Genomic DNA, 16,156 nt, shown 5'->3' with positions numbered 1-16,156 from the left:
AAGTAAATGATCACTCCCCTCTATGGGTGTAAAGGAAACATTGTGTATACCATCTCTTACTGCCTCCTGTAGTTGTTAAAACTTATTTCTTTCAAGATTTCATTTGTTAGCCCAAACACAGCAGAGGCTCATTGCTTGCTCATGTAATGGTACTGCTGGGACAGTGGCCACCTCCTAAGTCCTTCAAGGACTGCTGAGCTCTGCCCTGGGGCCATCTTCATTCCAGCCTGCCAGGAAGGGGGAAGTATGGTGGAGCTAGAAAATTAATTGGAGACATCACTTCTGCTTGGTCTGCACTGGGTAGGACTGTCACACAGCCATACCTGGCAGCAAGGAAGGCTAGGAAATGTAGTCTAACCATGTCTAAAAGAGAAGGAAGAGGAGCAGACTCAGGCTCAGCCACACCTGTGGGTCCAACTCCAACTCTAGGCCCAGAAAGATGGTCTACTGCCAAAGAATGAAGGAGAGAAGAAACCAAGTCTTATTGCAGGTACATTTAGCCTTCATTCTTCCACTATTCCCACTTTCCCCAACTACTTTTAAAAACCTATTCTGGCCAAGTACAGTGGTGTTCATTCATGCCTGCAATCCTAGCATTCTAGGAGATCAAGGTGGGAGGATCACTTGAGCTCAGGGGTTTGAGATTGCTGTGAGCTAGGCTGCGGCCATAGCACTCTAACCTGGGCAGCAGATAATTTTTTAACCTGGGCAGATAATTTTTATTATCTCAAAAAATAATAATGAATAGGCTTGGTGCCCATAGCTCTGCGGTTAGGGCGCTGGCCACATGCACCAGGGCTGGTGGGTTTGAACCTGGCCCGAACCTGCTAAACAAACAACAAAAAAATAGGCATTGTGGTGGGCGCCTGTAGTCCCAGCTACAAGGGAGGCTGAAACAAGAGAATCGCTTCAGCCCAAGAGTTTGAGGTTGCTGTGAGCTGTGATGTCACAGCACTCTACAGAGGGCAACATAGTGAGACTCTGTTTAAAAAAAAACCAACCAATAATAATACATAAAATAAAAATCCAATTTTTCTGAATATCACATTCATCTAAAAGAGTTACTCCCTTCATTAGTGTTAAAAAAGGAAGAAATAGGCCGGGCATTGTGGCTCAGGCCTGTAATCCTAGCACTGTGGGAGGCTGAAGTGGGTTAGGTCGCTTGGGCTCAGGAGTTCAAGACCAGCCTGAACAAGAGTGAGACCCCATCGGGGCAGCGCCTGTGGCTCAGTGAGTAGGCCACTGGCCCCATATACCAAGGGTGGCGGGTTCAAACCAGGCCCCGGCTAACTGCAACAAAAAAACAGCCAGGCGTTGTGGTGGGCGCCTGTCATCCCACCTACTCAGGAGGCTGAGGCAAGAGAATCGCCTAAGGCCAAGAGCTGGAGGTTGCTGTGAGCTGCCACGCCACAGCACCTACTGAGGGTGACAAAGTGAAACTCTGTCTCTTAAAAAAAAAAAAAGTGAGACCACATCTCTAAAAATAGCTGGGCCTTGTGGTGTGTGCCTGTAGTCCCAGCTACTCTGGATGCTGGGACAAGAGGATCGCTTGAGCCCAGGAGTCTGAGGTTGCTGTGAGCTATGATGCCATGGCACACTACCCAGGGTGACAGAGACTCTGTCTCAGAAAAAAGAAACACTATTCCAAAATATTAAAATTTTTGGTAAAGGAAAGAATCACTGCCAGTAAGCTAGTGGGCTGTAAATAGCTCAGACAATGCACTGGTGCTGGCCATTACATGTATCTTTAATTAAACGCTTTCTTACAAATTTGATACTTCACCATCAAAATCAATAAAAAAACTTCCCTTGGAGACACATTAAACCTCTGCCATACAAACTCCAACTTAAAGTCTTTCCGTAGCAAATTGGAGGTTCAATACAGTATCTTTTATAGTTTTCCAAATTCTTAACAAATCAGGATTAAGTAGGGAATGGGGAGAGGAGAAGGAATTTAAATTTACTAGAGCTAGCTTCACAGACATGTTGCCTCATTTAATCCCTGTGATTCGACAATAGGAATGATTCTAGTTTAACAGACTGAGGATTAAGAATTAGAAAATATTAAGACATGATTGCCAGAGGGACTTTACCTAACAATTGCAATCAGTGTAACCTGGCTTATTGTACCCTCAATGAATCCCCAACAATAAAAAAAAAAAAAATTAGAAAATATTAAGAATGAGCACGAGATGCAGCTCCAAGCAATGACACTTCTTACCAGGGGTAACCTTCCCTCCAAACTGGAAGCAATGTGCGCAGAGTAGGGGGCAGAAACAACCACCCTCGCCCAATTAAGCAAGAAAGGGATCCCCTCAACTGGTCAACTTCCTGTTATTTTTCATTCTGCTGTACACCAGAAATGTATTAAGTAGAGAAAAGTTGCTATCAAACAAGTTGCCAGCCCAGAAAGAAACATCTGAAGCTGTGTCCTTAGCGGAGTCCCCAGGAAAGCAACCCTGTCAGCTGTCTCAGCCGCCACGTGCACAGAACCAGCCTGCCACACAGTGATAAAGGGGTGGGCTCAGCGAGAGGTCGTGACACACTCACCAAACCGTCCAAAGCCACTTCTGGTAACCCACTCTTCAATCCAGCAGATGGCCAAGGAGCACTAGACCCTTGAAGTAAACTGCTAACAGGAAAAAAAGAAGCCAAAACAAACAAATAAAAGCAGAGCCCGGAATCAGAATCTATGCAGAAAGAGGCCACCTTTATAAACCAGCTTAACATTTATTGTCAGAGATGTGGGAAAAGAACCCCGAGACAGGTTCCATATGGTATGAAAAAGGAACATATTAGAAACAAACAAAAAGCCTTGGAATTTGCGAGGAGAAAATGAGTGCATAAGTTTAAAACTCAACAGAAGGACTGGAAGAAGAGGCTGAATACAATCTCTCAAGAAGAACAAAAACACAAAGAAATGGAAAATGAGAGAGACACAGCATGCTATGGCACACCTGTGATCCCAGCTGCTCATGGGGCTGATGGAGGAGGGTGCCCTGAGCCCAGGAGTCTGAGGTGGGAGTGTGCTATGACGAAATGACACTGTGCATAGCCACTGCACTGTGCTATGACGAAACTGCACTGTGCATAGCTACTGCAGCAGCCCGGGCAACATTGTGAGACCCTGTCTCTCTCTCACACACACACACAAAAGGAAAGAAAAGAAAAGAGAAATAAGACAGAAAACATTAGAGTCATCCCAAAGTATAAAAACACAGAAAGGAGGCTCGGCGGCCATAGCTCAGCAGCTAGAGCGCCAGTCACGTACACCGGAGCTGGCGGGTTCAAATCCAGACCAGGCCTGCCAAACAACAATGACAACTACAACCAAAACATAGCCGAGCATTGTAGACAACGCCTGTAGTTCCAGCTACTTGGGAGGCGAAAGCAAGAGAATCACTTAAGCCCAAGAGTTTGAGGTTGCTGTGAGCTGTGACGCCACAGCACTCTACCCAGGGCAACAGCTGAGACTCTGTCTCAAAAAAAAAAAAAAAACAACTCCCAGAAAGGTCTGCTCTCCCCCAAGCAATACTGCACATCAGCAGAGAATGGACACCCTTCAAAGTGCTGAGAAGGAACTGTCTCTGACTGACACTGCACTCAATCAGTTCATTGTCAAGATAAAAACCATGGCATCTTCTGAAAATAAAAGTCTCCAAAGATGACACCCTGTGTATTTGAATATATTAAAAGATATTTCATCATTGGGGAGGATTTGAGGGATGAATCAATGATAAATGCATAGAAAAATCAAGCAAAGAAACAAAACTGCCCTTAACTCCAGTGATTTGTGTAGGAAAAATAATTACAGTGCATACCCCCAGATGCAGCACTGATCTTCTATATTTGCAAACAAAATAACATCAACAATGAATATTCACTGCCCTTCTCAGAGGAGGCAATTTTGCTCCCCACCCAGAGGAGGTTTGGAGATGTCTGCAGACAGGACTGTTGTGCTGGGAGAAGGGGGTGACAGGGGATTTCAGGGGCCAGAGGCCAGAGAAATTGGGAAACATCTTACAATTAAAGGATAGCCCCACAGCAAACAATTAGGTGTTCCAAAGTATCAATAATGCCAGGGGTCGGGCGGCACCTGTGGCTCAGTCGGTAAGGCACCAGCCCCATATACCGAGGGTGGCGGGTTCAAACCTGGCCCCAGCCAAATTGCAAACCAAAAAAAAATAGCCGGGCGCTGTGGCAGGCGCCTGTAGTCCCAGCTACTCGGGAGGCTGAGGCAAGAGAATCGCTTAAGCCCAGGAGTTGGAGGTTGCTGTGAGCTATGTGAGGCCACGGCACTCTACCGAGGGCCATAAAGTGAGACTCTGTCTCTACAAAAAAAAAAAAATAAAAAAATAATGCCAGGGGTCAAAAGCCCTGTTCTAACCAAAATTATGATGTGATTACAAGGTGGGGGATGGGGCCAAGCAAAGTGTCTAAGTGCAGGAGAGTTCGGGGAGGTAAGGTGACATCCTAATCTCCTCCAGTGGGAAGAACAAGCCAACAAACAAAAGTAGGGGCAAAAATGGGCGGCGCCTGTGGCTCAAAGGAGTAGGGCGCCGGGCCCGTAACCAGAGATGGTGGGTTCAAACCCAGCCCTGGCCAAAAAACTGCAAAGAAAAAGTAGAGGCAATACACACAGTAAGCCATGATTTAAGGCCATGGATGAAAAAGCCAGAAGAAATCGCTAGAAAATTTCAAGAGAAATGACAGTGAGAGAGTTACTCCTATGTAATAACCTCTAAAGAACTACTTGATAATTCATACCTTACAAGAGGCACTTCGATAAAATAAAAACAAAATTCATAAAAGATAACACTAACATTTAGAATTAGCATGATGACTAAAAAACACACTAACATTTTGCCTCTTTCCTTCTGTGAGTAAGTAAAAGTGTTGCCTTTCAAAGGCATAGACCTACCCTGGCTGACTTCTTGTTGACCTGCACAATGTGCCTTTGATCTGAAAGTCTAAAAGTCACCTTTTGCCAAAAGAAAGATAATCTCAACCCTTCCCAGCCAATCCAGAAAACTGCTTTTCCTCCCTCTCCATTCAACAGAAGCGGCTCTCACTGCCTGCAACTTAGGGCGGTGCCTGTGGCTCTATGGCGCAGGCCCCATATTCCAGAGGTGGTGGGTTCAAATCCAGTCCTGGCCAAAAAACCCAAAAAACTCAGGGTCACCATAATCAGAAAAAAATGTTACCTTTGCAATTCAGATCCTAGTTTTGAAGTTGAACCAGATGAGGTTAGCCTGATTTTTTTTTTTTTTTTTTTTGTAGAGACAGAGTCTCACTTTATGGCCCTCGGTAGAGTGCCGTGGCATCACACAGCTCACAGCAACCTCCAGCTCCTGGGCTTAAGCAATTCTCTTGCCTCAGCCTCCCGAGTAGCTGGGACTACAGGCGCCCGCCACAACGCCCGGCTATTTTTTGGTTGCAGTTTGGCCGGGGCCGGGTTTGAACCCGCCACCCTCGGTATATGGGGCCGGTGCCTTACCGACTGAGCCACAGGCGCCGGATTTTTTTTTTTTTTTTTTTAAAGATGCACTATTGTCCTTCTACTAACGCATGTTTCCCCAAAGAGAAGCCTGAACATTCCCACCCATAATTGGAGTAGGCTCCGTCTTCTACAGGACAGGGCAAACATTGGATAAAACAAAGTAAAGGAAAACAATTCTTCCAGAATACACCTTCCCTGTGTTAGAGCTTGGTAATGCTTTTTAAAGGCCTAAAAGAGCAACATGCCACTCAGATCTCTTTTAACATCTTTCATGTGGGTTAAAGTTTGCAGCTTTTATGTGTAGGAACAGCCAAAGCTTGCAGAAACCTGCAGAATTTCTCCTCAGAGTGTTGCCCCATTGCTGACTACGGTGTTTGAAAGTAAAAGAAGACCTAAATAAAAAGTCTATTCAGACTTTAAACCCTAAAATTATCCTGTAGAATGTTTCCACTGTGCCCGGTTTGCAACCAGAAAAGTTCTACAAAGCCCCGACTTTCCTCCCTTGCCCCAAAAACTTGGCCACAGAGCCAAGTTTATTTGCATGCTGAGACAAAACAACTCTGGCAAGGGGACAATTCCAAAATGCTTTCCAAAAAGAAAACCCAGCCCTTCCAGAGAAGCCTAGTTTCCTTGGCCATGAGACATACAGGGGGGTTAAGAAACTCCAGCTCATTATGACAAGGTGAAAACTGTTTGTTATAAGTCTTTCATTATCATGCTATTCTACAGTTAACTCTTGGGCAAACTAGTTTTCTTCTTCTTCTCCAAAGATACATGTTAGGACATGTTAAGAAATACTCATAACCAAGCTACGGATTCATCCTGGTACAGGAGCATGATGCATAGCTCATGTTTATAGCTTTCCATAATCGTAAAGGTCTCCTGGGATTTATAGGTCTGAGTCAAACTAAATTAACGTCTAAGACAGGAAGAATCCACTAGGAGTTGAACACCTCAGAGCCTCCAGCTACCACACTCTGGAACAAGACTTCAGGCAGACCTTGGAATAGGACTTCAGGCACTTGGCCTGACTCCCCCACCCACCCCACACCCCCGCGCTGAAAACATCTCTGGAGGAACAAGAATTAGAATTCAGCAGGGCCAAGTTAATTTGCAGACTGGGGAAAGGTAATAAAGATACATTTGAAAGCCAGTTGGCAAGGTACGTTCTCCAACTGAAAGGGGCTTTCAGGACAGGAAAGAAAATTCACCTCTTGTTCTTTAACCTATTAATTCTTAAGTACAAATGAGTCTCTGGAATTACACTCGGCCTAATATTAACAATTCATGCAAACAGTGTAGCTGTCATCAGAAAGTGACCAGGACTTTATATCGTGGAGGAGTCGCTGCAGCCACAGCACCCTGGGTTGGACGTGGCTGTGCCCCAGCCCTGACCCACTCCCAGTTCTCAGACACCTGGAAACTGCAGCATGCCCCAGTGCAGACGCTGCCCAGACGGCCCCCACATCCACAAAGCTTATAACCATTTGTTTCTAGCCCACTGCTGAATTCAAGGAACCTTTAGTGATATTTGACTGAGAACTTGACTGGCTCTTGGGGGTGAAATAAGGACATAGGTTACAACTTATCCCGACCCAGGTTGTCACACTACCATTCCCAGTGCTCTAGTCGTGGTGGACCGTGACTTGGCATGACAGCCCCATAAGATGTGGCCACCATTTCAAACCAGTAAGGAAGGTGCATTAGGTCCAAGGGGGCACCCTCACATATCACCAACCGCTGGTCTTTGTGCCAAGCTCCCTGCTACCACTGACTCCAACTTTACATAGGACATTTGCAACCTAGCCACGAACTCCCCCAAACATGCCGTGATTCCACCTTCCACATTCACACTAGAAAGGATGTTTGAAAGTTCAGTCTCATATCTAGAAAAGTATTCTAATGCTCTGAAGCGCCCCTCAGGGTGAGTCATGTGGGGACCCCCCTTCCTCCCCCCCCAAGCAATATAGGTCACAGCACTCCTGCGCCCTACAGGATGGCTCTGCTCTCCAAAGGCAACCTTGGCCTGGACCAAATTAAAGTCTCCTTTGGAGCTGGTGGCTAAGGCTTTCTTGCATTCTTGAAGGGGGGAGGCTAAAAAATGGCATGGGGGGAGCTGGGGCTTCATTCCTTCCCTCCCTTAACAGACATTCCTGAGGCCGCAGGGGGCCTGCTGACACCCAGCTGGTGGATTTAATGCTTCCTAATGAATCCCCCAAACTGCTTTGTGGAATTCCAGCCATGCCAGTGACATTTTCGAAACCAGCCCCCTCCCCAACCCCCCAGTGAAGTTTACCACTGGTTGACTTGACAGGGATGGGAATGTGCAAACCCACCAGACCCCACATATCCATCTTATCTACTCACACAGATCCTGAGAAGTCCCCATCAACCAACTTGCAGTCTTGGAAATACTAACAGCCACACGGTTTCCTAGAACATGGGCATAATTCCTGTCCCCTTTCTAAAAGCAACATGGAAAAATGAGTTTACAGGCATTTTTTTCACTAACTGTAGCAAAATTTTAAGCCACAAATAAGCAGAAATGTACTACGTAGCTATGATTCCTGCTGCCAGCCTTCCGTGGAAAGCTTGCTGGACTTCCTGCTTGCACCTCCAATCCCAAGAGGGCCACTCCCCCTCAAGTTAGAGTCTCTTTAACTTCAGTCTAGACCCAGGGACAAGTCAGTCCTAACCCAACAGCCACTCTGAATGCCCATAAAACACAGCACTGGGAGTTCCTACTTCAATTTCCTTTCTCCAGCTACAAAAATGCAAATAAAGCAAGTATTTGTTTGAGTTTTACTATGTAAATAAAGCCCATTCTAGGGGCCAGTGCTTGGAAAGAAAACAGTCCTCCAGGCTAACACTGGCAATGCCAGAGCCTCCAAACCCACACCACTCTAAACGCCACTGTCTTCAAAAAGAATTAAACACGACCTCTAAAACCAAAACTCTTCAAGAGCAAAAAGGATACACAGTTAATCTAACGAAAGTGATTCCCCTCCAGGGTGATATGCCCACAGGGAATATTTGGCAATGTCCAGAGACGCTGGTCATCACATCTGGAGAGAGGTGGCGTGGAGTCAAGTAGGCAGAGGCTAGGGAAGGTGCTGAACAAGACACAGGACAACCCCACAGCAAAGGCTGACTCAGCCTGGAATGTCCACAGTGCCACGGCTGACAAACCGTCACCCAACGGACGTGACAAAGTTATTCAATATGGTACACAAGAGATCCTGGACCCAAGCAGATGGCAATGACTGGAGAGTGGGGAGAGACATTTGGGGCCAGCATCTGATTCTCGGGGCCTGTCCCAGGACTAGGCAGGCTTGTGACTTCAGGGCACACCGTCTTAACCTCCCTGGCCACAGCCGATCTATAAAATGGGCTAATAAAACCTCTCCATCCTAGATCAGGACTGAACCAGACTGGTTCTTGACACCCTTCTCCCTTCTAAGAGACGCACTCCTGTGAGGCTTTCAAATGATGTCTCCTTATAAAGAGACTGTGTCCTCAGCCTCTTCCATTGGCTCAAACTACGCCCAAATCAGAATGTGCTAAACAGAAGGTGAGTTATAGTATGAAACCATCAGAAGGCTTTTTTTTTTCTTTTTGGAGACAGAGTCTCACTATGTCCCCTGGATTGAGTACAGTAGCATCACAGCTCACAGCAACCTCCAACTCTTGGGCTTAAGCAATTCTCCTGCCTCAGCCTCCCAAATAGCTGAGACTACCAGCACCCACCACAACACCTGGCTATTTTTTGGTTGTAATTGTCATTGTTGTTTGGCAGGCCTGGGCTGGATTCGAACCCGTCAGCTCTGGTATATGTGGCTGGTGCCTTAGCTGCTTGAGCTACAGGTGCCGAGCCCAGAAGCCTTTTTAATGGGTAGGGCGCCAGCCAGTGTGTAGGACGCCAGCCACATACACTGAGGCTGGTGTGTTCAAACCCAGCCCAGGCCTGCCAAACAACAATGACAACTACAACAACAAAAAATAGCCGGGCGTTGTGGCGGACGTCCCAGCTACTTGGGAGGCTGAGGCAAGAGAATCACTTAAGCCCAAGAGTTTGAGTCTGCTGTGAGTTGTGATGCCATGGCACTCTACCCAGGGTGACATAGTGAGATGGTTTCAAAAAAGAGAAAAACTATAATTTAATGAACCCCAGTGACTTTTCAGTAACTATTGGAGGAGAAAGATTCAAAGCTTGGATTATTCTAAATTCTGGTGGTGGAATAATTTTCCCCAGTCTATTTCCACTCTTTCAGTAGTCACAAACGAACATGTTTTCCTTCATCTTTTTCTAATAATGGGACAGTCACTTATCACCTGTCAGATTGTACATAAGCAGCACCAATGGTCCCAATCCAGGAGAAAAGACTGGTATGTGAAAAACTGCTGATACCATGCAGTTAAGATGTGGTTAAGCGCACACGCATGCCCATACACATATATATGTGTAGAGATTTGGTACAAAAGTCCAAAATTGGCTCGGCGCCCGTAGCTCAGGGAGTAGGGTGCCAGCCACATACACTGAGGCTGGTGAGGCTGGAGGGTTCGAGCCTGAGGCTGGTGAGGCTGGAGGGTTCGAGCCCAGCCTGGGCCTGCTAAACAACAATGACAACTACAACCAAAAAATAGCCAGGGGGCCTTGTGACGGGCACCTGTAGTCCCATCTACTCCAGAAGCTGAGGCAAGAGAATCGCTTAAGCCCAAGAGTTTGAGGTTGTTGTGAGCTGTGATGCCATGGCACTCAACCAAGTGTGATATAGTGATACTCTGCCTCCAAAAAAAAAAAAGCCCAAAATTGTCCTGAATTGCCTCCATCCCAAGCAGTAAAACCACAATTTTCCATTCACATTGGAGCCATGTGTAAAAACTAAGCATCAGTTCAAGGGAGGGATTTACCAGCATCTCAGATAAGAATAGATAAGAATTACAAGCAGCTTTATTTCTGTCAAATGCTACTACAAAGGCTACTACATACACTGCTCTGAGACTAGCCATAGAAACTTCCCCCCAAAACCTTAGCAACTGCCCTGAGAGCAAACCAAAGGGCAGAATCCCAATCAGAGGAAAACTGGCCAGCTGCTCTGAAAGGTCCTGGGGTGTGTCCACTAGGTCTAACAACCTACCCCTTCAGTTTCCAGAGTCCCAGTCAAGAAGACCTAGGAGACTACTAAGGATACATCAGAGCTTTTAGTTTTTAGGAGTACCTGGAGAAAGGGGGACAGACTGTGTGGGGGGGGGTCCCTCCTTCCAGTAGGAACTTTAGAGCTTATTAATTTTTTTATTTATTAAATCATAGCTGTGTACGTTAATGCAATCATGGGGCACCATGCACTGGTTTTATATACAATTTGAAATGCTCTCATCAAACTGGTTAACATAGCCTTCCTGGCACCCTCTTAGTTATATTTATTTTTTAAGAGACAAGAGTCTCACTTTGTCACCCTCAGAAGAGTGCCGTAGCATCACAGCTCACAGCAACCTCCAGCTCTTGCACTTAGGCGATTCTCTTGCCTCAGCCCCCAAGTAGCTGGGACTACAGGCGCCCACCACAAGGACCGGCTATTTTGTTGTTGTTGTTGCCATCCTCGGCCATCCTCAGTATAGGGGGCCGGTGCCCTACTCACTGAGCCACAGGCGCTGCCTGGAACTTTAGAGTTTAAAGGGACTCTCATCTGTCTTACACTACACAAGAGCAAAAGCAAGACTTCATCTTAAATGATGTTTTACAGCTTATTCCATCTGCTATAAAGACAATTCAGAGGAAGAGGTGTGAAATTATGTGGATATCTTTTTTTTTTTTTTTTTTTGAGACAGAATCTCGCTTTGTTGCCCTGGGTAGAGTGACAGGCTGTCATTGCTCACAGCAACCTGAAACTCTTGGGCTCAAGGGATTCTCTTGCCTCAGCCTTCCAAGTAGCTGGGACTACAGGTGCCCACCACAACACCCAGCTATTTTTAGAGACAAGGTCTTGCGCTTGCTCAGGCTGGTCTCAAACCCGTGAGCTCAAGCAATCCACCCGCCTTGGCCTCCGTGAGGGCTAGGATTACAATGTATGTCTTCTTTTAAAAAAAGAAATCCCTAAAAAAAAAAGAAATCCCTAAAGTGGTAATGTTCTGAGTGCTTTACCTGAATTTTGTTTAACTGTTACCATCAGAAATAGCACCTAAAATCTTCATTTAAAAGGCACAAGCTGCTGGGCGCAATGGCTCACACCTGTAATCCTAGTACTCTGGGAGGCTAAACCCAGTGAATTGCCTGAGCTCATGGGTTCAAGACCAGCCTGAGTAAGAGTGAGACCCCAGTCTCAAAAAATAGCCAGGTGTTGTGGCAGGCACCTGTAGTCCCAGCTACTCGGGAGGCTGAGGCAAGAGAATTGCTTGAGCCCAAGAGTTTGAGGTTGCTATTAGCTATGACACCAGGGCACTCTACCAAGGGTGACAAAGTGAGACTCTGTCTCAAAAAAAAAAAAAAAAAAAAGTAAAATAAAATAAAAGAAATAAAAGGCAAAAGCTAATACGTTTTAAGAAATATGCTGGCCAGGAGCGGTGGCTAACGCCTATAATCCCAGCACTTTGAGAGGCCAAAGTGGGCGGATTAGCTGAGCTCAGAAGTTGGAGATCAGCCTGAGCTAGAGACCAGGTCTCTAAAAAACAGCCAGGGTTGTGGTGCGCGCCTGTAGTCCCAGCTACTGGGGAGGCAAGAGAATCCCTTGAGCCCAAGAGTTTGAGGTTGCTGTGAGCTGTGACTCTACAGCACTCTACCAGGGGCAACAAAGCGAAACTCTGCCTCCCCTCCCCCCACAAAAAAAATGAAAGAAAGAAAAAGAAATGTTCAGAAGAGTGCCTGGGAGGGCAAGCTACACACACTTTATGACTGCAATTACATAAATGACTATACATTGGATAAATTTATAATAACAATGACAACTTGTTTCTTGGGTTCAACATAAATTTAGTGCACAGCCAAACAAGCCTCTCTCTAAAGCCTAATCTTTTAAATATTACATAAAAACGAAAGAAAATACAGAACAGAGAAGTCTGCTGTGTCATTTGCTATTTGAACAACAAAGACTTCCCACTTTCCAAATTGATTCCACTGGGCAGGCTACTTGCTTAATTTCTTCCTGCTGTGGTGAGGCAGGAGAGCAGAGAAAACCAGTAAGTCACCTTCAAACACTTCGGGTAGCCAAGAAGTTTTACGCTTTACCGGGAACTTTGTCAGTAGGAATGGCCCGACTTGACCCTTCCCGGAGAAACTGACCACCAGACAGACACTCTTATCCAGAAGGAAACAGGGTGGGCTGCTGCTTCTGTTTGTTTTTACAGGTTTATGTGGGTTGGGCTGGTAGGTTTCAAGACGAGTTCTGAGACAACTTGAGAATTCCATGTTTTAAAGCAAACCATACAGCCCCATTCCTGACGAGACACGCCAAGAATTTCTTATTACTGGAATTCAAGCCTAACTTTCACAAAGTAGGTTTACCGCTTCTATGTGTTTTTACAGGTATCTGTGCGCCGTGTACGCAGGACTGGAAGCCGAAAGGCAGTAAATATTGATGGGCCGATGGGAATCGAGACGCTAGGCCGGCGACAGCTGCTAGTCTGGGTTTCGTGGCGATAAGGGATACATGTCCAAGGGGTGCAGAACCGGCAGGGGCACCCCAGGAGGCCGCACCAAGTTAGGGCTGTACCCATTCACCCCCTGACTCGTGTAAATGCGCCTCCCCTGGCCTCTGGGCAGCCCGCAGGTGCAGGCCGCCGCTGGCGAGCCGGGGAGTGACAGAGGACCCTGCCAGGCCCCTTCCCGGAGGGGGAGGGGAAGGGGAGCCGGAACGAGAGCCATTTAAACTCTGCGAGGCTCTGGGAGCCGCCGGAGGGTGGACAGGGGGGCGCCGGGACCACACACCGATCCGTACCGGCGCCCAGGTCCCCCGCAGGTGACCCCGCAGACGCGCGCCCCAGAGGCGTGGGCCCCAACAAGCCCCGCACCGCGGCCACCTGGGGGCTGTCAGAGCGCGGGCCCCGCGGGCGCCTTACCTTTGTGATGACCAGAGGCTCTCCGTGCTCGCGGCCGCCCTTCAGGGTGAAGCCCCACGGGGCACCGCCGCTCAGCTGCACCTCCACCAGGCGCCCGCCGTCGGCCGCCCGCGCCTCGGCCTCGGCCAGACGCTCGGGCCGCGCGCGGGTCTCGGCGCCCTCCATGGCGCGGGGCGCAGAGGGGGCGCGGCCGCTCAGCCCCCCGGGCCGGTACCCATGCACTGCGGAGAACGCCGGCTGTCCGAGGGCGAGGAGGCACGGGGCACACGCACCGCCGCCGCCGCCGGCCACTGGCGAACTTGCGCTGCAACTTGGGAGGAAAGTGCCGGCCGGGGCCGGAGAGCGAGCGGGGAGCGCCGGCGGCGCGGGGGCGGGGCCGGCGGGGAGGGGCGGCGCGGGGGCGGGGCAGGGCGGAAGCGCTCCGGAGCCCGCGCCGCTTACCTCGGGCCCGGGGCGGGGGGGCGCGCGCGGAGACTCCTGCCGGTGGCCCGGGCCCCGGGGGGCGGGGCGGGCGCGCGCCTGGGGGTGCGCCGGGCCCCGGGGCTGGGAGGGGGAGCGCGGCCCGGCTGGCGACCCTTTGCCCGCACGGGGACACTGAGAGGAGGGGCGCGCAGGGGCCAGCGCCGTTCGTCTGGGACGGGGGCGAGGAGCGCGCGCTCCGGGGTCCAGAGGACCGGCGGGAGTGGGGGCCGCGGCGCGAAGTCCGGTCCTTTCTTCTGCGCGAACGCCTGGCGGAACTTCGAGGCTCGGGGCGCGTCTGCCCGCGGCGGGGAGGCCGGGCCGCAGCAGGTGAGGCGGCGGGGACGTCCGCGGGGCGCGTTGGCGGTGCCCAGAGCCCCCCTGGGCCCTCCATCTTGGAGCGCGTGGCGGGCCCGGCGACACGGCCTTTGTTCCCGCCACCAAGGGCGGCGGCGCAGGTGAGGGCGGAAGCGCCGCGAGAGGCCCCTGAGTGCCTGCGCGGTTTCTGCGCGGCCAGCCCCGGGGCACCGGGACGGCCTGTGGCTAGAGCCCTCTGCGCGCAGCCCAGGGGACTGGAAGGGCGACCCCACAGCCTGGCGGGGCGCGGGGCTCTCCGCTGCGCTGGCCTCCGGAGCGTGCCGGGAAGCCAGGGCTGGAGGGCAGGACGCTGGGCCTGCCCCCCTAGGGCCCCCCAGAAAGTGCCTCCTGCAGCTCCCAGCCACTAACGAAATGAGGGTTGTGTGGTTGTCTCTTTGGCTGCCCATAGCTGAAAAAGCCTTTCCGTCCAAACCCAGTTCTTAACAGAGAATCGTGCCACCAGGTCTTAATGTCCTTTCCCTCTTCAGCGCCGCCCCACCCCGTTGTATCTTTTCCAAGGGGGAGGTGGTGGTCTCGGACAAAAGAGGTCTGCCACTTCCGTTTGCTTCTCTTCATTTCCCCTAAAACCTTGGTCTAAAGCAAAAGACATTTGCATGTTTTCTAAAAAAATGTTTTCATTGTTGCTTATATACGTATTGGGACCCTGCTGAACACCTGTATACTCAAAGAGGCTCCGTCCAGGCATTCCAGGAGGTGGTGATGCTGAGAGTAGGGGGCAAAAACAAGCCAGAAGAGCACTGGACACCCCCCACCCCGTCTCCCAGAGAACTAGGGGTCTCGGGGTCTTCGGGTTTTGCCACAGTCCGTCTGGAACAGAGAACCTCAGTCTGCTCTCAGTTTCCTCAGGTGTTAAGCGAGAGGTTTTTATTGCATGGGAGTTCATGTTGTGTTTCACCAGCCAATGGAATTTGGAGTCCAAACTCCACTGGGCCCCTGTCCTGGCACTGGGGCACGTGGTTACTGCATCGTAAACAAATTTCCAAGGTACAGTCTTCAGAATGCTTCTAGTTAGCAGAATGAGGCCATTCTCTTCTTATTCAGGACAGAGACTTAGGAAGTGTGCTCTCTGAATCCCAACTGTACTGTGACTTTGGTGGTGACAGGATTCCTTGCAGATTGATTAAATTGCAGAGAACTGACTATACAAATGACTGGAACTGGGGAAATCCCAACAAACTTGGTGGATTGTATCAGTGTCATCTAGGTTGTGGCATCCTGCTGTAGTTTTTTTTTTTAATTAAATCGTAGCTGTGTACATTAATGCAATCATGGGGTACAACGTGCTTATTTTATATACAATTTGAAATGTTTCATCAAACTGGTTAACATAGCCTTCACAGCATTTTCTTAGTCATTGTGTTAAGACATTTATATTCCTACACCTAGTAAATTTCACATGTACTCTTGTAAGATGCACCATAGCTGTGGTCCCACCAATTACTCTCCCTCTACCCATCCTCCCCCCTCCTCTACCCTCCCTCCTCCTCTCACCTCCCTCCCCTCCTTCTCCCCCCTCTCCCTTTTCCCCTTCTTCTTGGGCTATAATTGGGTTACAGCTTTCTTTTGAAATAGGTTTCATAGTAAGACTGAGAGCTTACTTCTTGGGCTATAATTGGGTTATAGCTTTCTTATAAAATTGGTTTCAGGGTGGCTCCTGTGGCTCAGTGAGTAGGGCACCGGCCCCATATACCAGGGGTCGTTCGTTCAAACCCAGCCCCAGCCAAATTGCAACAACAAAAAAAATAGCCGGCATTGTGGCAGGTGCCT

At 49.2% G+C, this 16,156-nt stretch overlaps 1 protein-coding gene across 2 annotated transcripts in view; it reads right to left on the bottom strand.

The window, feature by feature from the left end:
* The window catches only part of SHROOM2 (shroom family member 2), a 140,329-nt gene extending 125,990 nt beyond the window's left edge, over positions 1-14,339 (bottom strand). Inside the window, exon 1 of one of the 2 annotated variants that reach the window (XM_053580999.1) lies at positions 13,553-14,339. In XM_053580999.1, the coding sequence (XP_053436974.1) occupies positions 13,553-13,717 (165 nt within the window). In that variant the 5' untranslated portion in view covers positions 13,718-14,339. Of the gene's footprint in view, positions 1-7,867; positions 8,537-13,552 lie in introns of those variants that run through there. The other variant, XM_053581000.1, reaches the window with a different exon arrangement.
* Between the last annotated feature and the right edge of the window lie 1,817 nt (positions 14,340-16,156).

Source organism: Nycticebus coucang, chromosome X (genome assembly GCF_027406575.1).
Source record: "Nycticebus coucang isolate mNycCou1 chromosome X, mNycCou1.pri, whole genome shotgun sequence".
In the NCBI taxonomy this organism is placed as follows: Eukaryota; Metazoa; Chordata; class Mammalia; order Primates; family Lorisidae; genus Nycticebus; species Nycticebus coucang.
Note: the sequence above shows the minus strand (reverse complement) of the source record. Positions and strands in the feature narration are given on the sequence as shown.